Source organism: Miniopterus schreibersii, assembly GCF_964146895.1.
Source record: "Miniopterus schreibersii genome assembly, chromosome: 2".
Lineage (NCBI taxonomy): Eukaryota > Metazoa > Chordata > Mammalia > Chiroptera > Miniopteridae > Miniopterus > Miniopterus schreibersii.
In genome coordinates this window covers 36,034,095-36,054,666 of record NC_138102.1, presented here as the reverse complement: position 1 = coordinate 36,054,666, position 20,572 = coordinate 36,034,095, and the positions used below count along the sequence as shown (strand labels likewise).

At 41.8% G+C, this 20,572-nt stretch overlaps 1 protein-coding gene across 1 annotated transcript in view; it reads right to left on the bottom strand.

Annotated features, from left to right (window-relative positions):
- The window catches only part of SLC15A1 (solute carrier family 15 member 1), a 42,711-nt gene that overhangs the window by 8,147 nt on the left and 13,992 nt on the right, over positions 1 to 20,572 (bottom strand). Inside the window, exons 2-17 of the mRNA XM_081128470.1 lie at positions 18,585 to 18,601; positions 18,112 to 18,193; positions 17,868 to 18,009; positions 16,821 to 16,940; positions 14,436 to 14,535; positions 14,095 to 14,185; positions 12,282 to 12,365; positions 9,282 to 9,364; positions 7,663 to 7,749; positions 7,004 to 7,093; positions 5,124 to 5,168; positions 4,941 to 4,973; positions 4,768 to 4,856; positions 3,272 to 3,353; positions 1,543 to 1,662; positions 289 to 441 (exon numbers count right to left, since the gene is read on the bottom strand). Coding sequence (XP_080984596.1) covers positions 289 to 441; positions 1,543 to 1,662; positions 3,272 to 3,353; positions 4,768 to 4,856; positions 4,941 to 4,973; positions 5,124 to 5,168; positions 7,004 to 7,093; positions 7,663 to 7,749; positions 9,282 to 9,364; positions 12,282 to 12,365; positions 14,095 to 14,185; positions 14,436 to 14,535; positions 16,821 to 16,940; positions 17,868 to 18,009; positions 18,112 to 18,193; positions 18,585 to 18,601 — 1,418 coding nt within the window. The remainder of the gene's footprint in view (positions 1 to 288; positions 442 to 1,542; positions 1,663 to 3,271; positions 3,354 to 4,767; positions 4,857 to 4,940; positions 4,974 to 5,123; positions 5,169 to 7,003; positions 7,094 to 7,662; positions 7,750 to 9,281; positions 9,365 to 12,281; positions 12,366 to 14,094; positions 14,186 to 14,435; positions 14,536 to 16,820; positions 16,941 to 17,867; positions 18,010 to 18,111; positions 18,194 to 18,584; positions 18,602 to 20,572) is intronic.

Sequence of the window (20,572 nt, the reverse complement as noted above, 5' to 3'; positions counted from 1 at the left end):
CTGATTGGGAATTGAACCTGCAACCTTTTGGTGTATGGGACAATATTCCAATTGACTGATCCATCTGTCCAGGGCACTCAAAAGTTCTTTAAAAATTTTTTAATATTACCCTTCCCATCCACCAAACTTTTATTGGAAGTTAAGTGACTTATGTCGTTGAAGAAGAAAGAAATTGAGGGTTATCTAATGTAATACTACATAGGGGTAAAACAAAGTCACTCCACTAAAAGTCCATGTCTCCAATATCACATATAATAAAAGGTCAGCTGTAGGTGTCCAGCTACTTACCACTCGGTAATTATTGGGGGCCCACACTAGAAGGGTATGGCGATGACCCTCCTGAAAGTCAGGAGTTACTGGAGTGACTGATGATCCAGGGGAAGAAATGTTTATACTTGTCAGTGTGTCCAAATCAAAAGTCCTAAATTCCGCTTTCTGTAACTGGGGAGAAGGAGTCATAGTTAACACCACAGAACCTTCCTCATCACTGTATAATTGAACACTGTCATGGCATATTATTTGACATTCCCAGTGCATGTTCATATACATAAAAAAATGCCTTGGGGGAGCTGGCATTGGTTTGTCTTGCCCCCCCCCCCCCGACCCTTATGGACTCTGTCATGAAGTTGTTTAGTATTATCACAGAAGTTACACTTTTCATCAGCATTTTACTTTTATTTTGTTTTATGAACATAAATGCTATGGAAATAATTGCTATCATTGGGCAAAGAATAGCATCAACCTTGGAGATAATCAATACTGGGCTGCCCCATGTATTAGGAGTTAAACTTTCTTTTTACTTCAAGATTATTAGTTTGGCAAGATCTAAGGTAGTCGTTCTCAACGTGTTCATAAAAATCTGTGGGGGTGGGACCCAGGTATCAGAATTTTCAAAGCTCTCCAGGTGATTGCAATAAGGACTCAAGATTGAGAGCCTTTAATCCAGACCAATGACTGTCCATATTAGGGATTTCCAACCTCAGCACTGCTGACAAATGGAGCTAGATAATTCCTTGTTGGGGGACGGGGGGGTGGAGGCTGTGTGTTGGGGTCCTGGCTTCTACAATGGAGATGCCAGTAGCACACTCCCAGTTGTGACAATGAAAAATGTCTCCAGAGATTGTCAAATGTCCCTTAACTACATAATTTCTAGGGCCTGACCTTAGATTAAGGGCATTAGGAGTCTAGTTTAACCCCGTGGTGGGTCCAACAGGCGTAAGAGTTCGTCTGGGAACTTGCTCTTTCAAGTGGGGGTCCATGCACCAGCAGCAGCAGTGTCACCTCAAAGCTTGTTAAAGTGGAAGGTTTCAGGCCTACTGCTCAAGAATCTGTGTTTTAACAAGCTCCCCAGGTGATTCATGTGCACATGAAAGTTTGATGTGCACTGGTCCAGAGTGAAGCCAAAAGGAGATCAAGATACTAAGACATTTCACTTCTAGGCTTGTTTTGGAATTTATACAGAGGTCAAGAAGATCAGATTCTGAAAATCCTATTATAACTCAGGTCAAACGATGAAAAAAAATTGTAGTTCCTTCTACTTACTTCAGACACTTGAGCAACGTGCACCGTCTCTTGAGGGAAATGTATTGTCATGTTATTGCTTCCTATATTCAATACTTTAATTTGGACTTGGTTTCCTTTGGGGAAGACTGGAAGAGTTTTCTGAGCAAAATAAAAGATAATTGGCAGTGAGGTCTTCAGTTTGTATGGAATATACCTTCCCCCAGGCATGGAAAGCTGTGCTGGCTGAGACATACCAAACACCCCCCAAGAAGCCTGCAATTGCTCACTTCATGGCACCCATAGAAAATGATGTTTGTACAGAGCATGGAATCTTGGCTGTTCTTGCTCCTACCTTGGACCTACTTATTTACCTCCAGGTCAAGGGATGCCAGGTTATGAAGCCTAATATCTGAGGGGGGTCAGAGGAACCATACCTTAAATGAATGCTGAGATCTGCTCTCCCGGGACACCTCCCCTAGAACTCTGGAAGCCCAAACTTCAGTCCTGAACATGGTGCTCTAAACAGACTCTCACAAATGCTTTATGCCCTCCTGCCTCCACATCTTTTCTCAGGGTTTCTGTCTTTTCCCTACATGCCCTCTCTCAAATCCCAGTGTCACTAAAGCAATCTATTTCTATTTTAACCCCACAATTCATTTTCCACAAAGCTAACTATGTTCAAGGGAAATTGAGTACACCCAGGATCATAGTAGCATTATTCATAATAGCCAAGAGGTGGGTCAACCTAAGTGTCCATCAACAGATGGATAAACAAAATATGCTATATTCATACCACAGAATATTATTCAGCCTTAAAAAGGAAGGGACTTCTGACACATGCTCCACATAGATGAACCTTGAGGACATTATGCGAAATGAAATAAACCCATCATAAAAGGACAAATACTGTGTGATTCCACTTAATAAGGTATCTAGAATATTCAAATTCATAGAGACAAGAAGTAGAATGGTGGTTACCAGGCCTGGGGTGGGAGGAGGAATGGGGCATTGTTGAATGGATAAGAGATTTCAGTTTGGGAAGTTGAAAAGCATTCTGAAGACTGTGTGCGTGACAATGTGACCATACTTAACCACTGCTGAGCCGCACACTTAGAAATGATTAAGATGGTGAGTTTCGCTATGTATATTTTATCACAATTAAAAATATGAATTAAAAAAGAGAGGAGAGAGTGAGGAATGGGGGGGGGCGGGTCCTTACATGCTACATAACCCCTGGTGTCTAGGACCTGATCTTAGACTAAGGGCATTAGGAGTCTAGTTTAGCCCCATTGTGGGTTCAATAGACATGTGAATTAGCTTGGGAACTACCATTATTAGAAAGTTAGAATACAAAAGGGAAGAAGCCTAGCAAAAGGACAATTTACACAGTTTTGAAGTAGTTTTGAGTGATGAACTTCTTTTAACTAGATCTTTTAGGAGTTCATAAAAGAACAAGTCCCATAAACCTCTCCCCCATATAAAAACTGCAGTGGAAGCTCCTTATGCGACTCCCCTCTAGTATTCCTCCTAATTAAGGGCACCCATTTGACCCTATCCCTGGCTGCTTCCTTCGCAGAGATAAGACCCTGCAGTCCACAGCTGTTAGACAGGGACTTTTTTGCCCCTGGGGTACATCATCCATTGCTCCAGGACAGTTTATCAGCAAAGATCCTGGCCTCCCTTAATCCTTTCAGTCCTGGAGAAAGAAGACTTCTGAGCACCCCACCTGCACCAAGGAAGGCCACAGGAGACTCAGAGGACAACTCACATCAATTTCCACCTGCACAATTGCAGCCACCACAAACGCCATGGAAGCCAGGAACATTCCGACTGTCATCTTCTTCAAGGCGCTGATGGGACAAACAAGAAAGTGACTCCCAACTAGCCTCATACAAACAAGCTAATGATACGCCCCCAAAAGAAAGACTCCTCTCCCACCACGCCCCCAAACAAAACTCACTTCCCCCCAAAACACATGAGGTCTGAAGCATCCCTTCGTCTGTTATTGATGACCAAGACTAGGGACGCTAAATGTAATACAGCTTCTCATTCGCATTTTATATTTACTTTGTAGAAATTATAATTTGGGGGATACTTTGGGGATTGGACCCATGACACTTTGGTGCTTGAGCTGACACCCCAACCACTGAGCCATACCAGCCAGGGTGATACTTTGGATTATAGTTAACATTTCTATCTTCTAGATTATGGGGGAGAAAAATTTTCCTCTACTGTTCTAGGTTCTTTCTCCTGGTCTAATAATTAAATTGACATGAGATAGATTAGCAAGAGAAAGTAAACAAATTTAATTATATACATATGTATGGGAACCCCACATATATGAGAGGTTCAGCAACAGGAAAGGAAAATGGGGTATATATATATATATATACACACACACACACACACACACACATATATATACACACACACACATATATACACACACACACACACACACATATATATATATACACACACACACATATACACACACACACACACACACACATATATATATATATATATAGCATCCTGAGTCAAGAAATGAGGTAAGATGCCTTGGGGCTTCAGAAGAGAGGAGGGCAGTTCGAAAGACATCAAGAAAAGCAGATGTTCAGTAATTTACATGTTTTCCTTGCCATTTAAATAAGTCATAAAAAATTACTTCTGGTAATGACTCATTATAGGCAAGGCCCCAAATTTAAGTTCTTTATAGGAGAAGCAAACGTTTTCTGTGAGCCTGCTCAGGGTCTAGGTTGCATTCAGTTCAAAGTACTCAGCGGGCCAAAGTGGCACATCCCGGGGAAGCCTGTTCTGAATAACCTTCAACGTATATGAAAGCTCTAGTTAGAGGCTTTTGCAGGCTGCTAGTAATAGCACTTTTATTTTAAGGGCAAGTTTTCAGAAACATCAGCACACAGACATCCAATTCAAATGTGTTTCCTTTTTTTTTTTTTTACTTTTTTTTTCAATCCTCACCTGAGGACATGTTTTTACGGATTTTAGAGAGGAAGGAAGAGAGAGAGAGGTAGGGGGATGTGAGAGAGAACATTGCCAGTTGCCTCCTGACCAGGGATTGATCCTGCAACCTTTTGGTGCACGGGATGGTGCTCCAACCAACTGAGCCACCCGGCCAGGGCTCAGATGTATTTCTTTAAAAGCCCCATCATATAGGTGGTGTTGTGGGAGAGGAGACAGATATTTTTTCCACGGAATCTAGTTGCAACGCCCTCCCCCAACCGCAACCCTCCGGTCACCTACGTGAAATTGAAACCACATCGTGCAATCAGAGGATACACCACAGCATCTACGATGGGGACCATGACAACAATCAAGATGGCATTCACAGTCTGCAGATGAAGTGGAGATGGACTGTTACCATTGTCTCAAAGGTGACTTTGATCTCTGAAAGCAACTTAAATATTTTTTCTTACCTGCATCTGATCTGGTTGAATTTCAATAACTCCCTAAAAAACAAGAGGGAAAAGTCTCACTGATAACTTCCCACAGATTATCAACTACGGGATTGGGAATGCCAGGAAAGGGGGCAAAGGGACCAAAACAAAGGAATAGTGAGTGACCAGGGAAGGTAAAATATACTGATGTTGCAAACTTACAATTTTCCCATTCATGGTTGTTGCTTGTAGTGTCCACCTTGAGCCCTTAAAAACAAGTAAGTTTACTGCATCATTTGGGCACGTGGGTTTAAAACATTTTACAAGTCAATGTAAATTTTTTTATATTTTTTCCATCATCAAGTTCGTCTCTCAGCTCCATTGTAACACTAGGTAAGAAGGAACAACTTGCATTTCTGCACTACAAGTTACCATAACGTAGAAGTACCCTGGCCCCTGGTGAAAAATCTACAAAGTACTACTCTGAGATAAAGCTTTCCTTAGGAAAGCCAAAGTGTATTTCTGAGGTTGTGGGAAGCAAGACATTACCTGCCAGGTGAAAGCAGCTTTATAGACTGAGGATATTCTATATTTACTGGCATCATAGTTTCGAGAACATAATTATTGCTAAGAGCCATTTTGACAGCCTAGGTTGTCCTAAAATGTGATTCCGTGAAGAGAGTGACAAATTTAAACCTGAGCAGCCTCATTACATTCAACCTATTTTCTAGGAAAAGATGACTTAGGTCCGTGCAAGTATATACAATTATTTCCACAAAGGATTAAAGATATAAACGTTTCAACATAATCTATCAACTCCACTAGGAGGACATCACAGAAAGTCAGGAAATATGCTACTGTTCCAATTCTTAATACATGCCAGTTCCTGGTTACTTTACATATGTTCTCTATTTTGATCCTCACAGCCTTGCCATGAATTATTACCCTTTCAGGAGGGTTATGGGATTACCCCAAGTCACACAGCTAAAAGGTGATGAGTGTATTTCTAGTGCAAGTCCAAGTCCAATAACAGGTTTGTACCCAAATGTGCAAAACTGCCTCCCTGGTCTTTAAAATGCTGTTCTAAGTTCCATGCTTATAAATAAGATTAACGTGCATACTCAAATTTTTGCAAGAGATGGTTTACCCTTATAATAATCCTTCCTGCACAATAAAATTACACATTTGTAATTTAAAAAAAACACTCCAGTTTCTAAAAGGAATAATATCTTATTAATTTGACTGGTAGGCATCATACATTGAGTTATCTAACCCTTGGTTGAAAAATTCATAGGCACGCATCTTATAGCTGTGGGGGAAAGATCAGGGCGACAGGCAATGACCTGGGATCTAGTTCCCTGCTCTGATAAAAATGACTTTGGGGGAGTCATTTTGCATCCCTGGATGGTACTTCTAAGCCAAGCATTCCATTTTAGATTGAAAGATATTAAGTTCCTGTCAGTTTAATATATTTTTTTAACTGATTTTTAGAAAGAGGGGAAGGGAGAGGAATAGAGAGATAGAAACATCAATGATGAGAAACATCACTGATCGGCTGCCTCCTGCACGCCCCCGACTGGGGATCGAGCCTCCAACTCGGCATGTGCCCTGACTGGGAACAGAGCTGTGATCTCTTGATTCCTGGGCTGACACTCACCCACTGAGCCACGCCGGCTGGGCCCTGTCAATTTAAATATTCTGTGGATCCCATAAAATGTAATACATCCGTTTACCATGATGCATCAATACAAAAACTCTTTACTCTCAGTTTTTTGTTTAGTTTTCTTTTTTTCTTTTTTCTTTTTTCAATTATTTTTTATTTTTTATTCTCAAGTTTTGATTCAAAGGAGTCTTAGACACTTAGATCAAATCTTTCCTAAGGCTCTTTTACTTGACCACACCTAATTTCTTTGATGTTTTGCAACAGAGATGTGGCTAGAACCATGTATAGCTGGTATTTTAAAAATGACACTCAATGTGATTAAGTGATCAAATAAATGAGTAAAAGAGAAACTGGAAGAGAACATTTTTAAGAGCTAGACACTAACTAGGGCTTCGTACATTGCTACATGAAGATATACATAAACATAGTTTCCCATTACCTGCTGATCGAACAAGGCCCAGAACATGGGGAGTGGAATATACAGGAACATCACCTTGGTAACCATCTTAATCTGAGAGATTAGCCGCTCCTGTGGTTGGAGTGGGGGAGGGACAAGTGAGACATGACTGTGTCACAGTCATCAGCAATGTCAATCTCAGTGTAGACTTATTTGCAGCTGGAGACAAGCTGGGTGGTGATTAACAGTTCTTATGAACCCTACCCCACGTTCCTTAAGAAAACCAAAGATTCCTAAATTATTTAAAATATGAGTGAAAATGTCCGTTTAGGAGGTAAATTACTCAAATTTATATTTAAATTCTACTAAATAGAAACTCCACCACCACTTCCACCATTTAACTCTTCTATATTCACACTAAAGTTATGTGATCACAATTACATATAATAATTGGCAGATTGTATGAAATGAAAATCTATAAGGTAGTATGGTTCCCAGATAAATTATATCTACTGATTATAAAATTCTTCTGAGTATTAAAAAATCTCACTCCCAGAGTCTTATTTGACATGCTGGTAAGGGCTCTGAAGACACAGCTGGTAATCCCGTCCATGCAGCCTTAACAACAGGCATCGCAACCGTGGCTGTTCACTTTCTGGAGGCGGGGCGCCGGGGCCCCTGCAGCAATTACCACCACTTACATCGTACTTCTCCTGCGCCCAGTCCAGCCAGTGCTCCCTTTTCGGAAATTCCTTACTCCGGTGCCTAAACCTATTTTTGATGGCAAACTGAAGGAAGAAAGGAAAAGCAAATTTCAAAACAGAGCTGATTACTTTATAAACAGGGAAACACATTTCAATTAAACTAGTTTTAATGGAAAACCTGTGAGAGAAGCAAAATATAAAATCATACACACTAGTATAAGGACAATGCTAAAAGGCATGGCATGCATCTGTTTCTAATCTCTTACTAACTGTGAGTGTGAGCTGGGGAAACAAAGTCACACTGTTACTACACTACTCTCCAGAGAGTAGCTTTCGATAGGAACATAACTTGTAACATTTACATTTTCTGGTAGCCATATTAAAAAGCAAAAGGGAAACAGGTAAAATTAATTTTAAATATATTTTCTTAAACCCAACAAACCTAAAACACGATCTTAATGTGTAATCGATATTTTAAAAATTCATAAAAAGGTTTACATTCTTTTTTATACCACATCTTTGAAACCCAGGGTATACTTTACCCTTATAGCACATTTTAATTTGAATGATACATTTTTACCAGAAATATTTGATCTGTATTTACATTTCATAAAACTTATGTTTGAAAAACTAGAGTTCCATACTCAAGTTGTTCCAAACGTACTTTAAAGTTTTTCCAATAACGGAATTAAATACTGGTTTTTAGATTTAAAAGAACTCACTCCATAGAAATACATATATAAGAAATTTAAATTACTTCCAGTGAAATCCAATTTAAATTTCTGTTCCCCAGTTGAACTTGCCACATTTCAAATGTTCTGAAGCCACGTGCGGCTAGTGGCTACCATATTGTAGTGAAGGACTATAATAAGTGAATTATAGCCACACAAAGGACAGTGAGAACCCACTACACGGAGATGGATTTATAAAAAAATAACGGTTATAGTTAAACATATTTTAAAATATGGTAACACTGATTAGAAAAGTATAATGACCCACCATCATAAAATGAGGGGCTTCTAAGATTCCTTGCTAGTAAGAGGCCTTCGGGTAAAGCCAAGTACATCTGTAGCTATGTGGCAGCGATGGTGGTGCTGGCTGGGGATGGGCATGTGCCTGAAGGGCAGTGACTCAAAGCTGTGGCTGTTTACCATTTTGAAAGGTGAAGAGTCACCTTGATTTGATTTTCTTTGACCACTGATCTTATAATTTCAAGAGTCATTTCCATCTCTCCCCCTTTGAGTACTGTTTTGTGACCTTTTCCACGTGGCAAATTTGATAAAAAACATCAATTTATCAAAATATAGGGATGGGCAAAAGTAGGTTCACAGTTGTGAGTATGCAAAACGCAGTTTATTCTTGTATCATTATTTATTCATTATTGCGTTATTTGTGTTCTTCTTATTATCATTGTTTTTATTTTGTATGCTTACTTGTGATTTACTTTTTAGGTAATGATGGCTGGTAATTTAACCTACTTTTGCCCACCCCTGTAGTAAAGAACACAAATAAAATGCTTAAAGGAAAGCTGGCCCTTCATTGAATTTTAAATTGAAGGAAGTGGAAGGTTCTGGGGTGATTACGTGCCACTGAGAGAGAGCTACTGAGCCACTTACCCCAATGCACTTGGCGACTTCGGCCATGATGTTCCCCTGGGGCTGGAACTTCTTGTACATGCTACTGCCAATGACAAATACAACTGGAGAGCAAGAAAAGACGTGTTAACAGGGTGCTGTGATCTAGACTATGTGCTTTTATTTGAGTTATAACCTTGCTTTGGATATACTAGAATTACTTATAGAATGGGTGTACCTCCCCAGCTCCCTCCCAGTTTAGATTCTAATAATCACAGGAGCTTCTGAGTACTGTTATGTTTGTGTTCTCACATACAAACAATAAAGTCTACCACTATCTACTTCCCAGAACTTAGGGCAGCTCAAAGACAGTACAGCGATTCAGGCACAAGTTCCATCACTATGTAAAGGGAGACTAAAGGAATACGTGCTTTCACATAACAGGTTAATGTATTCCTCTATAAAGACAAAAACCAGCTTCAATTTTTCAGTTGCAATGACAAGAGAAAGTTCTTTCTTTAATCATCAGAAAAAAAAAAGGAACTGTCTGTTGAAACGTTTACTTACTCACATGGGACAGAATTTATTCTGTGGTCATGGTACAGAATCACAGTTGCAATTATTTGCATCTGCAGCTACAGTTTTACACATGAAAAAGCACTTTTACAATGAGGCAACTCTTCCATGAATTCTCTTAGAAAAAGACATACTCTGAAAAAACCTTAGGGAAAAACAGCATTTCTGGAAGAAACTGAAAACACAATCCCTATACTAGGATTTCTGATTATCCAATGCCAGAATTCAAAAAAATTAAAACACCAATGGATTTTCTATATTAGACTTTTCTCCCTCAATTAAAAGAGGGCCTGAAATTTTGATAGGTTCCAACTCTCAAGCATTTTCTCCAAGCCTATGCCTGTATAGATGTTCTTTATAGATGTTCTTTATAGCTGAAGAAAGGAGAACTTACTTGTATTCTCACCCAATACCAGCTCTCCTCAATCCAGACATGGATGGTAGAGGTGCCCAAAAGATTGAGTCTACTTTTTTTTTTTTTGCTAACTAATATTTTAATCTTTAAGTTTCTGATTAACTGAAGCCTAATTCAAGCATAAGATTGTTGCAGATAGAAACTTCTAGAGATAGTGTTAATACATAGGATTTAGCCTGTCTCAATTCCTCTGTAAGAAAAAGCAAAATTGCCCGGCCTTGTGGCTCAGTGTTAGCCCATCAACCTGGAGGACACTGTTTGATTCCTGGTCCGGGCACATGCCCAAGGTTTCGGGTTGAATCCCCAGTAGGGGGCATGCAGGAGGCAGCCAATCGATGACTCTCTCATCACTGCTGTTTCTATCTCCCTTTCCCTTCCTCTCTCTGAAATCAATAAAAAACATATTTAAAAAAAAGAAAAAGCATAATCTTTGATGCAAGAATGACTCATACAGACTAAATGACAACTTACCTAATGCCAACTCAATACAGTCTCCAGACTAAAACAGCAGCTTCTGAAGTCCTCTCTATCTCCACTTCCTTACCCAGAATTAGAGGAGAAGGCACAGCTGAGCTTTCTAGGGGAGTGTGGCAGTAGTTAAGCAATTATGGAAGAAAATGGACATATACAAAGGGGAGAATGCTGAGCTCTTGCATAAGTGTATGGAAAAAGCTAAATTGCTACACAAACAAAAGAGGTTAAAAAGGTGCATACTTGATACTATTAAGAATTGAAAAAAAACCATCAGAGAAAGTGACAGAGCTGACTGCTACCTCTCTGAGTGGGAGAAATGGCTGTGAAGGCTTCAGATGGCAATTGGGCTCTGTTTCCTTCTTATACTGTTATAGATCGAAGTATGCCCCCACGCCCTGCCCTGAAGATGTGGAAGCCCTTATCCCCAGGACCTCAGAATGTGACTCATTTGGAAATACAATCTTTTTAAAAAATGTTTTTATTGATTTCAGAGAAAGAAAAGGAGAGGGAGGGACAAACATCAATGATGAGAGAGAGTCACTGATCCACTGCCTCCTGCACGCCCCCTGCTGGGGATCGAGCCCATAACTTGGGCATGTGCCCCGACCAGGAATTGAACCATGACCTCCTGGTTCATGGGTCAACACTCAACCCCTGAGCCACACTGACTGGGCCGGAAATACAATCTTTGCAGACAATCACGGCAAGATCAGGTCATTATGGTGGCCCTACTCCAATATGACTAGTATCTCTATAAAAAGGGGGTGTTTGGACACAGATATGCCCACAGAGGGAAGGCCACAGACACACTGACATTGTGCCGCCACAAGCCAGGGAGAGAGGAGAGAGGCCTGGAAGAGATTCTTCCCAGGACCTTAAGTGGGAATGTGTCCTTCTGACACATTGATCTTGAACTCCCAGCCTCCAGAAATGTAAGACAAGAAATAAATTTCTGTTGGTAAAGGCACTCAGTCTGTGGTGTTTTGTTATGGCAGTCCTAGGAAACAAAAACCCCTGCTATCTCTCAAGCCAGACTATCCCATGTAGAAATCTCTTCACACTTCCTAAAAAGCCAGTGCCAAGAACTCATGTGCGAATGAATGCACCTAACATATACATATATTCATCCTAGAGGGCAGATATTCTAGTAGAAACATTTTGAGATGATACACTATGGAAATCTAGATGGTGTCGGAAATATTTAAACGACAACTGGGCCAGGTTGCCTTGTCTTCAAGTTGTAGATGAGCCCATGTTGATAAGAAGAAAAGCTTTCAGCTGTGGGTTCAGCTAGTGAATCTATCATCTTCATCTTCATCTGCCTAAACAGTGTCAGACCTTTAGATTCCAACTCAGCTGATCCCTGTCCCTGTAAACACTTTTTTGATCTAATTCCCTCTGAAAAATGCCAATTTTACTTTCTTTGAATTCTCAGAGCATGTTTAACACTGGATGGCAATTGTTCATACTACTTATCATTACATTTCCTACATAAACTTTTAAAAATTGGTCACAATGATTAATGTGAAGGCCTGATCTGATCATAGGATTGTATTAATTCAATTGATCCTACTTACTCAGAGCAACGGCCATGAGAGCAGCAGGAACCCCAAACGCCAGCGGGTAACAAGCTTGCACATGGTGAATTCCACATTCTTGAACTGGGGAGAAATCACCAGATTAAAGTTCGTTATGGCATTGGCAATGCTCATATAGTTTCCATTTTTAAAAAAATCCCTAACTGGTTATCATGTATGGTTTTCACTTAATGTTTTAGATGTATCTATTTGCCTTACTGATGTCACTGCCAGTGGAGCAAAGCAGCTTTGTAGTAAAAAGAGCAAGAGATGGAGACAGGTCTAATCTCAGCCCCTAAGATGTCAGATACTGGCCAAGCCAAAATAAATTCTTATGTTCAGTGGATTTTCTTAGTGGGGGAGATAAAAATGGCCTGAATACTCAATAAATAAAATCAAAAGTGGCTTGGAAAATCAAGATAATATGTTCCTGAATTCATGCCAATTTGAAAACACTTTGATGACCCACCAAACTTTACTGTGAAGAACCAGACAGAGTAATTATTTTAGGCTTTGTGGACCATTCAGTCTTTGTCCCAAGTACTCTACCCTGCTTCTGGGTGAAAACAGCCACAGACAGCACACAAATGGATGGTCTCTTCTACATTTTTGGATTGGGCCCATGGACCATAGTTTGCTAACCCTTGACTGAGGATCTATTTTAACTCTGAAATTCTAGGATTGGTATGAAAAAAATTAAGACATTGTATGGGGCAACAGAGAATTCTGGAAATCCTTTTAACGGAGTGCTGGAGCCTCCAGGAATCTGATCCTAAGGGGGTTTTAACTTTGTCTTTGACTAGCTATTTAACAATGCTATAGAGAAAGAAGTTAACTAGAAGAAAACTGAGTCGCGCAATGTTTCTTGTTCATGGCAAAGCAAAATAAATTCCCTCACTGCAAGGAATATAAATAATCCCTGTTAGTCAAATCCCTCTTTGAACTGACTAGTAGCTTTCCAGTTTCCTCATTAATAAGTTATATAAACAATCTCTGTCACATGCTCATTTCATATTTGCTTGAGAGTCATGATTTTACCTTTAAAAAAGTTATCCTTTAACACATTCTCTAATTCAAACATTCACAGTAGATATTCTACTAGGTGGGAAGGTGGGGGAGGTAAGGGAACATAAGAATAAAAACTATCAAACTTTTATACAAAACAAGTTGGGGATGTGGTTTAAGTATCATCTTCAAGCTGCTAGCCTATGCAGGAACACAGAAATCCCCACACAATATTTTATTTCATAATTTAATCTGATCCTGGGCACACATCATGATCTTGGTTTGGTCTGACTTGTCCCCAAGTCCTCTCTTCCGCGCGGGAAACGCACCGGCCCTCAGTGGGTCCTTGGCCAGCACAAGAATCTGAGTGCTGCTGCCGGTTGCTGTCTCGTTTTCTTCCTTGGACAGTTCTTTTTGAAATACCTGCAAAGAACAGAACCTTGCCCACGAAATTCCCCCCGACTCCCTGAACATCACCAGGGAGCAAAGCCTGGAGGCAGAAATGTGTGGTTTTCAAGCCTCTGCTGTTCGCATCAGTAAGAATTTAGAGAAACTGACTGCTGTGCTACGGATGCTACGGATTCTTCAGTGGGCAGCAGGTGAGGGGTTCAAATACGGCTGAGAAGGAGATAAGACTCGGAAGCAAGCAGCTCAGCCTCTGGATTTCATCGTGCTCTCGGCAAGTGTGTGGCCTCTGCAGCACCACAGGGACTAGAGGCCACGACACACCAGCCGGCAAACCCTCCTCTCCGCCTGCCCCTCTCCCGCAGTTCAAAGAGAAACAGGATCCCCTCCCCGTATTTTTTACCTCTGAGAATGGGAGTGATGATAGTAGAAAGCAGACTTCCAGCATTGATGGCCAAATAAAAGATGGAAAAAAATCGGTTTCTCTGTTTTTCCTACAATGAAAAGGAGGAAGTTAGAGTATGGTGACCTGGGCGATCCACCACCGGCCTGTGTGCGGCTGATACTCTGACCTTCTTTGCTTTGTTTTGGTCACTATCAGACTTTGTTTTGTTTTGGTCACTATCTCACTGTCCAGTCTCCTTGAGAGGAATTCAGCGGCGAACAGACTTTGCGTCAGGGGAACCTGATTCCTGGAGGCTTATAGTGCATTTATCTGGTTGCTGCGAAGGCTCCTGCTCTTACCTGGCCCTCTTCAAACTGATCTCCACCAAAGGCAGACACACAGGGCTTGATTCCTCCGGTCCCGAGCGCTATCAGGGCCAGGCCGATCATGGACAGCGACCTAGGGAAAGACGGGGTGCGGTCACTGCCGGAACGCGAGAGCCTTAGAAGCAAGAGCCTCCTGCTTCCTAACTGCCCTCGGTGGACCCGGTGCGGCGGAAAACACGGAGGAGAGACGTGACCTCTGCGAGAAGAGTGCACAGGAATGCAGTCTCTCAGGTGAAGGGAAGTTGATCTCATGGACCTTCAAGTGTATACCGTTATCTAATAATTTACTAGCTGGAAAATTTAAAGCAATAGCTTGAACCCTGAACAAGGATTTTTGTAGGAGTTCTTTCGCAGCCTTATCATTTTCAGTAAAAGAATAGGTAAGTGAGCCCGGATGGCTTGGCCCAGCCATTGAGCATCGACCTATGATCCAGAAGATCGCGGTTTGATTCCCAGTCAGATTCCTGGTCAGGGCACATGCCCGGGTTGTGGGCTCCATCCCCAGTGGGGGGTGCGCAGGAGGCAGCCGATCAGTGATTCTCTCTCATCATTGATGTTTCTCTCTCTCTCTCCCTCTCCCTTCCTCTCTCTGAAATCAATAAAGATTAAAAAAAAAATAGGTAAGAGAAATGGTTAAGCATTGTCTCTGGTATAATCTTAATAAACTTATAATAGTCATTAAAGGACATTAGAAAACATGATTTAATTCCAAAGCAGAATATCAAGTTATTTAGTATGATCTTAACTTGTTTTCAGAAGACTGGAAAGAAGTAGAGCAAAATGTTTATTATTATAATCTTTTACAATATTAAAAAAGGTTACTTATAATAATGAGAAGGGATTAGGGCTATTTATTTTTATCTACTTTTGCATTTTCCAAGTTATCTGAATTGAAAAAAAATCACTCATAGAATTTACCAACCCTCATTTTGTAGTTTTGTTGAATGATAGTAGGTACTAACAAATTTTAGGTTTTATGAGTGTTTTTTCCATATCTTCTTGGTTGCTATATTGTTTTAAAATACTAAAAAATATTTTATGAAGCAGATAATGTCAAGAAAGATACTGCACATAGAAAGAATTCTTTAACAAATCACAATCATCTTTGTGAATTAGCTGGTCAAAGCACCTCTTTCATCGTTTGCTTCTTAATACAACTTAAGTGCTATCACTCGAAGCCTTTTAAAAGACAACAAAAACATGACTAGTTGAATATAATATACCAAGAACTCTTGTGAGAATTGTAGGTATGCTCTAATATTAATTCCATGAAAAAAACCCCAGTAGCTAAGCTTTCTTGCGTACTTATCACTTGCCAGGCAATGTTCCAGGTGCTCTATCTGGATTAACACACAATGGTTGTACTATTAACACACAACGAGGTAGGTGCTATTACAAATGAGGAAACTTAGGTGCAGAGGTTAAGAAACTTGCTTAAGATCACACAACTAGTAAGGGGCACAGCCAGAATCTGAACCCACAGAGCCAGGCTCCAAAGTCCATGTTTTTAATCGATATTGTAGATCAGAAAATTGAGGCATGGAGAAGATAAGCTACCCCAGGTTTTACAGCTGCTCTGTGGAAGGGCTGGGGATCAGATACTGGAAGTCTGAGCCGCCAGGCTGAGCTAACAGCCACTCCCCTCGACCTGCACAGTTCTCTGTGGGCACGAAGAGTGTTATATCAAGGGACCTAGTCTGGGCAGCAATCTGATTGACAAACAAACCAGAAATGCAGATTTGAATTTCAATTATATTTTTTCCATCAGTAAGATGGTTTACTCAGAGATCAAGGAATTGAAGCACACAAACAGGAAACTAAATAAATCTTTGTAACTTGTCTACTGGACCAGATTGCAGTGAAGGGAAACTAATCTCACAGACGAACATTTGTCAATGACAGTTTTCATCAAAGACTCAGAACATAGGACTCAAACAAATATTTATGAAACTGAGTTACTGATAACTCAGCAAAAGTGTAGTACAAGACAGAAAACCAAAGGTATAGAGTCTTGAGGAAACTTGGCGCAATGAAGGATCAAGGTCCGTGGAAGTCTGTCCGTCCTTCCAGGGAAGATCAAGATTAACAGAAGTATTCCGTGTACTGACATTCAGCATGCGAGATGTAGCCCAGACAGCAAGCCTTCAAGTGAGCAATGACTCCAGACAATTGTTAGGATGGTGATATAATGAAGACCCAACTCTTAGTCAATTAAATGGCTCTCTCTATACTGCTGAGGAGGGAGTAAAGGCCTCCTTACACTTACGGTGAAGTTCAAACAAAAAGATGAAAAAAATTAGAGCACCAAATAGGCAATCAGGGGGAGGATGGGGTAGGGCAGCAGGTAAATCAACTCACACATGTAAAGGAAGGTTGTTAGGTTTTCCATCGTGGTCGAAGTCTGAGAGGTCATTAATGGAGCTTACTGCGGTGACCGCCTGCCCGATTGTGTAGACAATGGATAGTGACACAATGGTCCTGTGTTTGAAGGGGTTAAGAAAATCCAGGTTAATTGTACAATCCACTTTCTACTCCACCACAAAAAGGCCCCCTGCCTCAAACTTTCAAGAGCCCGATCATGAATATACTTGTTTCTCAAACTTGAGCAAAACTGGTTAACTCTTAGAAAGGCAACCTGCTGAAGAAGGTGTGCCCATCCCCCCAAGCGCAGAGCAAAGTTTTGGCTGGAGGAGCCAGAGCAAGGGGGGAGATCCGTTTTATCTTTGAACTCTTTGAAAGACTCAGTGTTTTATTTTATCTGCCTACTGAAATCAGTACTTATATCTCTAGATGACAAGCGACACTCATCTTGTGCCTGGTAACATTTGGCCAGCAGTGGACCACTGGTTGTTTTTGTATTGTATTGAATTATTTTGAGAGAGTGAATTTCCCAGCTTCTGCCCACGTCATGCCTTTGGTCTGGAAGAGCCTCCACTTCCTTGCTTAAGTCCCAGGAACTTCCTGATAACCCCCTGTCGCGTGCACTCCCAGAAGGACTGGGTGGGTGTCCCATGTCCTGTCTGCCCATGAGGAACAGTGAGCCTTTTGGCAACTGGGACATAAATTGGGGAGCATCTTTGTTCTTCTGGCCCTTAACTCAGCGTCTCACACATCATTAATGGTAGATGGTATCCCTGCTACTATTTCAAGATGAGACAAAGATGTTATTACTACTTGGAGGGGGGAAAAAAGCAACCTACGGATGCTGCTTGCAGTCACTGCTAAGTGCCAGCTGCTGTGCCAAGCTCTGCGGGGTAAGGAGATAAGCAGAAGCAGGGTCTAGCACACTCTCCTAAGAGTTTTATGTTTCTGACTCTTTGCTCCTAAAGTCCATAATCTCAAACCACAAAGCTAATAATTACTTTTTGGCTTGCCTGGCAACAAGGGAGTTGCAACTCTACTCACGAGAATTTTCCCAGCCAGGAGTCAGCGATGAGAGCACCGAGAATTGGCGTCAGGTAGCAGAGGGCCACAAACGTGTGGTAGATGGCGGTGGACAGATTGTCGTCCCATCCAAAGAACTGCGTGAAGTACAGAATCAGGAGCGCTTTCCGCGGCAGGCAGGGCCAGGGGGAGGGAAAACACAGTTAGGAGCAGCTGCGGCGACCGACGCTCTGCATGCAAGGGGTGGGGTGGCAAAAACAGTTACCTCTCATGCCATAGTAGGAAAATCTTTCGCAGAACTCATTGATCACGATGAAGAAGATGCTCATGGGATAACCACAGCAATTCTGACAAAACAAACAGTGTAGCATTAACATATGCTCCTCGCTGGCCCATATTCACAAACGAGTGCTGTTGGCATGAAACGTAGCCTGTGCCTATTTAGTAACTTATCAGTGGCTATCCGGGGATAGAATCTTAGAATTTAAGAAATTTTATTCCCTTACACTCCACACAGAGACAAAGAAAAGGAGCATCTAGTTTTGCTGTTAGTCTGAGAAGGGCTACACGAAGTATTTCCTAAAGAGAAGGAATGTCACACAGAAACTCAGGATTGTCCCCTCATTCACGTTAGCTGCATTATACACATTTGTTACGTGAATAAAGCACAAATGTGAAGCAAAGCAGACTAGCGTTTATAAGATGAAGCTACATGGAAAAGAAAAAGAGAATACTTACATATGATTTGGACGTCCCTGAAAGAAAAACAAAAAAATGTCACTATTAAAGTCAAATAATTAAAGCAATTTCTGCTGAGTCTAAACTCAGACTCTCTGACTTTTCCTGGCAATCAGATGTGTTGTTCAGATAGGTCCAGTCCTGTCCAGGATCCCAGCCCCAGGCCAAGCCTCTCATCCAGAGTGGGGCCTGGCAGCTACATTTGCTTCTGATTAGCTCTGGCCAATTCTTGTGTGGGTCAGAATAGAGAACCAGAGGCATAGAGAATGATGCTAAACCTTGAAAAACTTCAAAGGCTGCCCACTGCCCACAGGATAAAATCCAAACCTTTAGCATGTTCTTTGCTATCTCAAGAGGTCAACAGATTTGGTGAAGATTAAGTAATGGAAATATAACTACTTAAGGGGTACCTAAAACACAGTGAAGGTTCAACCACCATTCCCGTTACCTGGGCCCACCCTCCTTCCAGCCCCTTCCCCATGCATAGAGGGGGCCCACAATACCCAACCATTTGTTCACAGAACATGCTGTGCACCCACCCCGAGTCCTTAATGCACAAGACAGCAGATCCTTTGCCAGGAAAGCTCCTTTCATGCCCTCCTTCCCTTCATGAAGCTTCTCTGACCTCCTATCCTACCACAGTGCAATAACAGTTTCTATTTCTGCCTCCACTTTAGTGGAAGAATCATGTACTGTCCATTTCCACTTCTTTTCCAATACCTACCAGGGCAGAGCCTATTGTTAGAAGAGCAAAAAGACAAGGGGTAAGAATCCAAATGAGTTGGTACAAACCAAGTGCCACTCACTATCTTCTAAACTTAGTGCTCTTCCTCCCCTCTGCCCAGCTCCTACTCTCTGTCTCCCCTAAATTTTGACAAGAGTTGACCCATAGTCTCGTCTCAAGTCTTAACATTTCCTTATACTGCTTCCAAAGCCAACACACTGCCCAGTAATTATCAGTGTCTTTTACATGCTAGGCCCCTTCCCATAGGGAATCATCTCCCTCCCCCTCTCAGCCCCCAGTGACCACATCTTAGAGTTCTTTGTTATTAGGGTCCCCCAAGTCCTCCTGCTTCCATTTGGAATCACTGATCCCACAGCAGTGGTTCTCAAACTGCAATGTGCCTCAGCATCACCCCGAGGACTTATGAGAACTGGTGGTTGGACCCCACGCCCAGAGTTGCTGTCTCTGTAGGCCTGGGGTGGCCCCTTGAGTTTGCATTTCTAACAAGTTCTAAGGTGATATTGATACTCTGGTCCAGGGACCACACTTTGAGAACCACGGGCAGGCTGTGATGTTGAGTTGCCTGACTGATCTACCTAAGTTGGTTTTGTCACTTCCCTGAGACCCAGAGAGACACTTCTGTGCCAGTTCAGAGCAGAAACTGAATATAGAAGCTGGCCAGCATGCTGAAGTCTCCATCAAGGCTCCCTACCTCAACCTCTCACATGGTTCTCCATTTGGGGCCCTTCCTCTTGGGTCCGCCACCTTGTATTTTCATTATGTGCAGGGCCCCATCCCACAAGAAACAAAACTGCGAACTCTGCCTGAGGAACTCTGTTCTTGGCCCAGACCCACATGGTCTTCCAGGCCTCCACTTGCTCATCTGCTGGGGCCTTACTTCCCGATTCTGGTCATGCTGTGCTGTGGGTATTTGCACTTCTCCAGCTCAGCACAGCCCCACTGCCTCACACCAGATGGTCTCACTTTTGCCCACTTAAGAACAGTGATGCTATTTTAGTCCCTGTTCTAAGGAGGGAAATAAACTGTCCTGGTCTCACAGGGCTTGGATTCTGAACTCTTCTTGCCTACAGAAGTTCTGGAAGGAGATCCATCAACACTAAAAGACTGGTTTTCTCCCCAGTTAGACTTCCTTGTGGGGATGGGCTGCTTTGAGGGGCCTGATACGAAAAATGCAGGCATGGGGTCAGACATGCAATTGAACCTCAGTCCTCCCACTTTCCAGCTGTGACATTGGGCAAGCCCA